The 9,663-nt window shown below is 38.4% G+C and overlaps 1 protein-coding gene across 1 annotated transcript in view; it reads left to right on the top strand.

Moving 5' to 3' along the window:
• The window catches only part of BEAN1 (brain expressed associated with NEDD4 1), a 49,311-nt gene that overhangs the window by 33,445 nt on the left and 6,203 nt on the right, over nt 1–9,663 (top strand). The window contains exons 2-3 of the mRNA XM_029965572.1: nt 428–523; nt 1,448–1,589. Of these exons, the coding sequence (XP_029821432.1) occupies nt 428–523; nt 1,448–1,589 (238 nt within the window). The remainder of the gene's footprint in view (nt 1–427; nt 524–1,447; nt 1,590–9,663) is intronic.

Below are 9,663 nucleotides of genomic sequence, written 5' to 3'. Positions count from 1 at the left end.
CCCACCTACCCAAATAAAGAAAAAAAGCCCCCAAAACAACAAGAAAAATCTTTAAGAAGTTTTGGGACTATCAAGGACTTAATTGTAGAGTTATATTTTTGACTCCTTCTGGGTTTGCTGACCAGAAGCTAAAAGCCATTTTATGACAGAATCAGATTATTTCTCTTTAGAGGAAAAAAAAAAAGTTACAAAGTTACTCTGTAAGTCCACCTTTTAGAAATTCATATTATAAATGGTGGAACATCAACAATTATGTCCTCTGTGGCCAGGCTCCTCTACCTGCTGTTTGTTGTGAGTGCAGTTTTTTGCATATTGCTGTGGTGTTTCTATAGAAAAGACAATAATAGAGAGCAAGATAAAAACACATTAGCTTAAATCTTGTTTTCTGAGGTACATCAACTGGACTTCATTTAATTGTCTGGATCAGGAATTTTTGTGTCTAATGGACACATTTCCTACAATCAGTTTGTCCACTTGGAGCTAGGAATAGCTATTTTTGGCTTTTCCAGAAACATTTATCCAGGTAAGGGATTAACCTCTCTATTTGGGAACAAAATTTAGAATCCAAAAGAAGTGAAATGCCAACTCCCATAGACAATTACAGAGGGAAAAATGAAACAACAGAATCCAGAAAACTAATGCCTACTATTCTGGTAACATCCATTGTTCCTTATTTTCAGCAGGAATAAATGGTTAAATTGGGGTTACTCTTTCACCCATGAACAGCAATATTTTGGCATGATAAAATAATGACCACTAAGATTAAATCACTACATTTAAATCTACTGCTCTAGTATTTTCAGTTCCAATAAACCCTGAAAGCAGGCAAAAATACACAGGGCAATTTTCAAACTGCTTGTTAGCAATAACTGTGCTAGAGGAATGGAAAAAGGAAAGCATCTTTTCAGAGATATGAAAAAAGAATAATCTTAAACTAAATTGTGCCACACTACCCAAGTGTGGAGCTGCTCCATAAATCCTAAGAAGTCAGTGCTCTTTTCTGTGTTAGACTTGTTTCTGTGTTGTTAGTTGGAGCTGTGAAGCTCTTGTGTGGAAGCCTCAAGAAAGCCCTGGAGCAGCAGCAGGATGATTTTTCTCTACTATTTTCCAGCTTTTCCCATTTTTGTCCATGTTTTTTATTGAGAACAGCATTTTCTCAGGACACACAGCTGCAATCAAAAGCCTACCCCTGCTTGGAAAACCCTCATGGAATGGTCAGGGTTTCCATGTGTGCAACCCCCGGGAACTTCAGCAACCCCTTCAGCAAACACTGGTTTGCATTTCACTTCTTTTGGACTTTAAATTTTATTCCTGAAACAGAGATGTCATTCCCTCACCCAGATAAACGTTTATACAAAAGTGACAAGCTCATGGCAGTGTTATGAACAGTGACAGGGAATCCACCAGGGAAGGAAAGAGCAGCAAATCTGAATTGCTTGTTTTGCAGCTCCAGATGGCTTCTCCCATGGTGGCTCTTCTGGAGAGCTGAGATCCTCCTGCACCGAGGAGTTCCCCCAGGCTTGTGACTTTGGTTCCTACCTGGACATACTTTCTCAGGTCAACATCATGTACCCTGACCCACCTCCACGGTAAGCACTCTCCTGATATTCTGAGTGTTATAACCATGCACTTGCAAAGCCTTTTAAAGAAAATAAAACTGCTAGACCTACACCCAGTACAAAAATTCAGGTCACACAAAATCCAAATGCAGAGAGACTTCAGGATTTTTTGACTATAAGTTCAACTTTTCCTTAGCAGAATATATCTTTACTAAATACATGTACAGTTCTCATTTAGTGATATCCACATTAAAATTTAACATATTGATAACATAGTAATGAAACACTCAAGTAGAATTACTTGCAAACACCTTTCTTTGAAAGAAATGAATTTACAAGTGAAAGTTTCTCCAGGGGAAAAATACATATTTTTTCCAAGAACTTTTATGTCATATTTATTACCGACCTTGAGAGTGTTCAGATCAGAGGAAACAGAAAAAAACAACAGCAAGTTTTTGTAGTGCTGTGTCTTACAAACAGCAAACAATGGTTCAACAGCCCCCTTCTTTCTTTTTTAATCTCTTTTTAAGCAGACTGTTTGTAGTTAATACATTGTAAAATCAGCCCTTTTTTAACTGCTTTTATATGTGATACAGAGCAAGTCAGCAGTATGAACACACAATATATAGGTCTCTGCTTTTTTATTCTATGCATGGTCTACAAGTAACCCTTTATGTATTACCGAGTCATATTATAATAAATGGGCTTTTAGACGTGGTGTAAATATTTTAGCAGAAAGCTCACATGTGAAAAATTATTCTGAGCCTAGCATCTATATTTGTGGAAATTCATATAAATCCACTTTAAAATGCAGACTGGTTTTTGGACCCACACCCACAAGTCTTTACTAATAAAAGGCAGCCAGCTGACACCAAGCAACAGTTTGAGTGGGCACCAGGCCAGATTTCTGGGAACAAACTGAGACTCTGAGAACAGATTTCTTTAGCAGACAGATCACCCATGATTATACCAAGGGTTGCTTCCACTTCCAGTTTGAAACAGGCCCAAAGAAGGATTTTTCCAGCTCTGTGGATTTCTGTTGGGAAGAAGATACCTGGGTGACACAGGCCAGGAATAAATGAACCCTCTTTCCAGTAAATTCTGCAGTTACTTCTGTAACAAGCCTGGAATGAGTTAGTTATCTTGTGTCATCCTTGTTCTAAGAAACTGTTCTGGGACACCAGTGCTAAGAACAGAGAGACACAAAGGTGTCCTGCCACCACCTCCTCCAGATTCCCTTCTAGGTGAGAGCACCGAGCCCACGGGGCCCCAAATGTGACTGTGCACACACAAGGAAGCAGTGCTCAGCCCAGCAACTGCAGCTCTGCATCACAGGTTCACTGTAAAGATTATTGTTAATGGTTTTGCTGTTTTCTCACTGCTACCAGAGTTAAATGTTTTAGAAAAAATAGCTTCGGCAAACCACTAAAATTTTAGTCATTTTTCTATCTTAGCAACACAACTTGTAGAACACTTGAGGGAAAGCAGAGCTCAGCAGATGGCTCAGAGTAAAGCTACATAGAGACTTTTAAGCTTGCTCTTAATGCATTATATAGACAATTGTAACTTCAGAAAAGGGCTGGGTGAGAGGCACTGAGGAATTACTGCCTTATGTAAAAGCCTGAAGAATTTCTGTACAGCCACCTTTATACTCTCCTCCACGGCATAACTCTGAAGGGTATTTTTTCAATTAGTAGATCATAAAGATTATTCGGACTGATGGGTGCAAACAGCAGGAAAACTGACTGTCAGACATGGCCTTGAAGCATAAACAAGACATGCTTGACCTTTTGCACTTAAAATATTAACTCCCTGGGATCAGTCTTGTTGCATACAATAATATTTTGAAGAGTTGTTCACTGAAATATAGCACTGGCTAAATTAATGTAATTCCTCCTTGTAATTTGGTCAGTGCCAGATGTAATATAGAGATAAACCAGCAGGGCCAAAAGCTAATCATGCACTGGAGCATCAGCAGAACACGAATGAAGAGCAGCAAGGAAAGCAACTTCACGAGCAAATAACTGTTAAAATGTATTTTCTGTGAAAGAACTGTGAGTGAGAAGCAGTTTGTGCTGCCAGGAGCAGCACCAAAGCATTCAGTGCATGTATCCCCTGGGTAACAGCCAGAAGCACCAGCACTCAGACCTGGGGTGAGGAATCCAGGGCTCCTGGACACACCATTCCTGATAAAAGCACACTGCCTGAAATGATTTCAGTAGAAACCATGACACCTTTATTTGGACAAGGGGGTGATCAGTTTAGGGTGTTTTTGTTAGATTTTACATTTGGCCTTTAAGTCGCAAAATAAATGGAAAAATAATTGAAGGGGAAGGCTGATGAAACACACGACTGAGGTTGAGGGAGAGCTCCCAGCTCAGGATTGCCCACTCTCAACCCTCCACCTGAAAGCCCAGTAACACTATTTATATAAAATGCTATTTATGTAGAAACTTTTATTCATAAATTAATTAATGAAAAATGCCATGGAGTGTTTATAATTGCTCCAATATCTAAACCATGAGTTTCTTTTGAGACTCAGCGTGATGATCACCAGACTAAACTCTTTTCACTAAACTCTTTCTTGCACTAGATTTTGTGTTGGATTTAGAGGGATACCATGCACAGAATTTTGTCATTAGCCTGCCTCAGTTGCTGGGTGGTTACAGAGAAGCCATTTGGTCAATTTGTCTTGACAGCCCAAATTACACAGTGCTGCTATCCATAAATATCCCTTTAGGATAATTAATGACCATCTAATGAATCTCAGATCTGTGTTAGCATCTGTCAGATGGATTTTACAGGAGGTGCAGAAGGGAAACATAAAAACAAAATAGAGTGTGTATAAACTAAGAAATTTCAGGATAGTAGGGGCTTGTATTTTAGAGCCTATTTTTAACATGTACAGATACTTGTAGCATTGCTAGAAGTTAATGGTTCATAGTCTCTGCTATCAGAGATGGCAAAGAATTTGTTTCTAAGAAACTTAGTCCTCTGAGGAAGATGATCCAGGGGATATAGCAACAATTCTGTACCATTCTATGTTAGAATTCTAATCCCCCCAAATTAGCAAACTTGAAAAAAATTCAGCCAGGACAGAACATAAGAACAATCCTACTGCCACAGCTTAACTATCATCACAGTTAGTATGATTTTGAAAGGAATTACTGGAAAGCCTGTAAATCCAATATTTGTCAATATTTGTTCAATGTTCACTGTGCTGGTGTGGGTAAAATCATGCCTCTGACACATGGGGATCATATCTTTATAAACAGAGATCTTGAGCTTGTGTTCACTGTGACAAGTTCTTTGTAACACTCACACTTACAGTGAGCTTTCCTGATTATCTTTTCATATATTTAAGGAGTAAGAAAGCTGCTTAAAAATAAGTTGAGCTCACGTTTGAAATGGCTTCAAGCACAGTACCAACCAAAGTCCAAGTAAATGAAACACTATTACATTTTCTTTGTGAGAGCCTCTAAATCCGAGCAATGAGGAGGAATTTTATCAACTGTTCACCTTTTGGCCAGAGGAAATGCATCTCACCCCCCTGGATAAGTACTTTTTCATTCCTTAGTGACTGGATATTAAGGAATGTACAGAGCTTTAGGCAACCAAGGTTGTCACCTTTTCCATCTGTGACTCATGAGTGCCCAAAACAGAACATCCCTGAGGAATGACTGCTCAGGGAGATGGAGGGCTTTAGCTTCAGGAAGAGTTTTAATGCAAGCCAGAAAAGTCCTCTCTATATTTCAGAGTGAAATGTGTCCCACAGGGCACACGATAATAAAAAATATTAAGTCACCCATTATCCCAATATTCCCACTAAAACACATCCATGGGGGGTTTTGTTGTTCCAGTGGGCTCACTCTACCTTATCTGCTCATCTTGCTTAATCTATGTAGAATCAGTTCTGCAGAAAATTGTCTTGTTTAGACTTGATAAATTCCAGTACTCTCAATATCCATGTTCAGTCTGTATTGTTTAAACAAGCAAATCCATTTAAAAATTGCTTTAAAATGGCAAAAGGAAATGCTGGGGTCTTAAAGACAGACCCTAATTTCCCTTTAAATATGAAAATCAAATCAATCAAACTACTTAAGGGACTTTTATTTCTAACACATTCTCTTCCATCCCTCATTTCTGAGGATGCAAATTAGCCTTATCACGGGGAGGAGCCTTGGACCAGCTTTCCAGATTTTCTTGAAAGGCAGAATTAGGCTTGCAGGGAACTGACATTAAAACTCATTAATTTCTGGTGTGTTCCTTTGCCAAGGCCATTTCCCTGCAGCAGGCCAGGTAAGGAGCTTTTGGCACATTCCAGTGCCAGTTGGCAAAGCATGAGATGGACATTTGGGCTGAAGTTCAGTTCTCACTTCAGTACCCTCACTGAGATTTCAGTCAATAAAGTAAAAAGTGCCACTGGAAATATGACAGTTTTAAATGAATTGGATACCATGACATCAGCTAAGACTCTCAATTCTTTTAACTCCAAATTCCACACAACCAGAGCATCAAAAGCCCCTCCCTTCCCATCCTAGTGCTATTCCCAAATTTCAACAGAAATGTACCTATTCCATAACAGGGTTTGCAAGGATCTTTTGTCCCCATTATACTCATTCTGGAATACCTAAGGACAGACCATTCCTAATTATTATAGCAAACTGCTTCTTCCCAGCTTAAATTTGTTTACAGCCATTTGGCAATAGATTCTTTTCATGGCTTTTCAGTTCCCTCTCATATACCCACACCTTTCCCTTTACTTGCTTCTTGCATTTGCAGTCAAAAATCTTCTCACACCTCAGTTTGCATGTTTTGAAGCTGAGACACAAAATTCCCTTTGCTTTCTGTCATCAAAAATATCTGTGGGGAAGCTGGATGGTCTGAACAGCCTTTCTTTACACCTGTCCCAGTTTCACTCTAGAAGTGCAAACTATTCCTGCATTTAAAAAACTCTGCAGCAAGTGAAAGCAGAAAAACATGATGAAACTCAAGAACAAAGTATTTCTAACAATAAATCTGCTGTGCCATGAGAACAACCACAACTGAAAGCTCTTAAGTCTTTGATAACTGCATTTACAAAAAAAGATTTTCTCTGATTTCCCAGACTTTCTGTTGCATCCTGCAGCTACTATTTCCATCACCTGCACAGAATTCATTCCTATAATAATTAAAACAAAGCCCTTTCTAGGAATATGTTCTTAAAACCTGTCAAATTACAAAATTCCTCAGATATCAGCAGGTCCTGGTGACATGCAAGGATTGGTGATGTTGTTTAAGACCCTGTTTGTGGATTAAGTCCATGGTTTGGGAGGCTTGGGAGATAATTTTAACTTGTCTCAACTGATTATTGTTACTCACCCAGTGCCCACAGCTTCACTGTCCTTACTGTGAAATGGTTACAGAAATGCAGAGACCAAACACTGCTTATGATCAAGTGGTTGATCATAAGCACTGAAAATGCATCACATAAACTCTTCATCATAGAATTACTTGTTTTACTTAAAACATTTATTTTTTATTGTTTAAAGGTGCACGATTATGTTGAAACTGCATTATAAGTTTCAAATGTTATCTGGTATATATTCAACTTGCTCTGAACACTGCTTACATTGAATTCTGGTTTTCATCTGAAATATTTGTGCATCAAAGAGTCATAGCTTCCTCAGGATTATCCTGATACAGAGTACAGAATAAAGATGCAGACTTCTAGTGCTCATGAACACAAATACTCCCATTGTAGTTGTGAGGAACTAGAAATTCCAGATATAACTATGAAGAGGAAAAAGGCAGAAAAAGAACAAACTTTAGGTTTCTTGTCTCTTGGATGCTTAAGTTACTTAAGCCTTAAATGTTTCCTTGATCAATACTTTGAGTTGCTTTTTTACTATGAAAAACATTAAAATATGTAATAATAGTGATAATTGTTCATGGTTACCTACTCCAAGATCATAGAGGCACCTTGGAGGTGCCCTGGCCACACCTCTGGGAGCTTAAAACTCAGATAAATCAAATCAGCTATAGAAAGAGATGTTCCTCCAGGACATCTTAAGAGGAGTCTGCCCCTTGTTTAAACAGCTACATTTCAGATATATGATGCAGCATTCCCAGAAAATACTGCAGTGGTTCTATTGATGGTTCCCCCAGGGCCCTGTCACACTGACACTGTGGGCTGTTATCTCCAGGGGTTAGGTTATATCCCCTCAGCCACTGGCATTTGGGATCAGGCACAGGGAAAAATTCTCATGGAATGTTATCCAGGCCCAGAGGCAGCTGCAGTTTGATTTCCTACTGACACAGTAACTGGGGGGCCTGAAAGTGCACAGGAGAAGGTGCCACTGAACTCCAGTGGCTTATTCTTGCACTGTAATTCCCCTGCTTACCATGACCCAGAGCTCAGGCTGTTTAGTTTTTAATAAAGGAAGAAGTTTCTGTTTATTTTTAATAAACAAAGACCTTTTGGCTTTTCATTCTAAGTCACTGTTCAAGAATTAAACTACATGAATCACTGAGACAATCAGCAATATGGAATATATTGCTATTATATAAAATTATTAAATTAGTGCTAATAATTCACTGACAAAGCATGAAAATAGAAGTTAAAATACAGTTACTAAATGCACTGTATCAAAAATAAACATAGAAAAACATCCCATGACGTATGCCATTATAAGAGCAGTTCTGCCAGAAGTTATACACGTCCTCATGGCAGTTATACATCACCAAAGAACATATATATTCTAAGAAAACACATCTCAGAGGAAACAGGCACAGATTTCCAAGCTGCTGTCCTACCAACGCAGCTGGGAGCAGCCAGAGATGGTGCTGAGTTCAGCATCATCAACTGAACTGCCCATGTGGTCATCAAACACAGAGTTTATTTTCTTTGGATCCTCCTTTCAGAGATTTACAGCATAATTTGTGTCAACTCAGCTTTTGTATTAGGTAACAACAGGATATGAACATCCTTGGTGGTGTTTTCATGGTGGTTAAACCTGCCAAGCACATTTATCTGCCACATTTAGTGATTCTGTTTGCCATTACCAAAAGAAGGCAGTAGGTCATCAGCAAAATGGAAACAGTGCAGTGGAGCAATTTTTTGTGGAGTCATAATCTATAACAAATGAACAAAGGAAACCAAAGACATATATTTCACAAGGAATTCTTCATTCCCCAGATTTGCCTTTTTTTTCCACTAGCAATTGTTTGCATCTTAAAAAATTCTGTAAGCAGAACCTTCTTCTTGCCCCAGAGAGTAGGTTATAATTCAGGAATGACAGCTGGTTAAATAAGCTCTTTTGGGTTTCCTTAGCAACAAACCAATCCTAATACTTGCTGCAATGAGACCTGACAAATTTATAAAGTTATTTTCCCCCCCTGCAACATTCTAAGTCAAGAAGGTCAGCTTGAAGAGCTGTTGTAATTTTTTTTTAAGCAACATTCTCCTCTTTGCAGTCACATTTACACACAGTAAGATGTTAACAGACATCAGCCCTCCTTGCCTTTATCAGTAAAATTACCCCTTAAAAACTCAATAGCATAGTCCATAATGACAATGGGGGTAGTAAAACAAGAAACAAGGCCAGAAAAAACCAGACAGCAGCACATTTCATGGTCAGGAACCCCTTCCTCCTGATGACTGCTTGTAAGATACACCAAACCTCAAGATAATAGAATTTTAAAAAACAATGGATTTAAGTGGGTTCACCATAAGTACTGTAATCAAGGGTTTGTTTCAGGGCTGAAAAAAAAGACCCATGGTGTTCACAAGATGCAGTCTAATTAGTTCCTGTGGCCCATTATTATGTTATGGTAACATAATCCTTTCCAAAAGCATTTGCTTTCTTGTCTAAAAGGATTTTCCTGTGACTGCTGTAGTGGACTTGAAGCCTCAGCTACTTTTTACATGTGCAATAACTTCACAGAGCTGAATCTCTCAGATATTTTATAAGTGTTGTTGTATTTTTTTTAAAAGTCTAGCAAGTATTTTTGGTTTTCTACTTAAGTCATACAGGCTTCATGCTCTTGCAGTTTCAGTTGCAAAACATATATATATGTATATACATGTGTGTGTTTATACATATAATATATATAATTACATATT

The sequence above is a fragment of the Manacus vitellinus genome, unplaced genomic scaffold (genome assembly GCF_001715985.3).
Source record: "Manacus vitellinus isolate BGI_N305 unplaced genomic scaffold, ASM171598v3 scaffold_10_pilon, whole genome shotgun sequence".
In the NCBI taxonomy this organism is placed as follows: Eukaryota; Metazoa; Chordata; class Aves; order Passeriformes; family Pipridae; genus Manacus; species Manacus vitellinus.
Note: the sequence above shows the minus strand (reverse complement) of the source record. Positions and strands in the feature narration are given on the sequence as shown.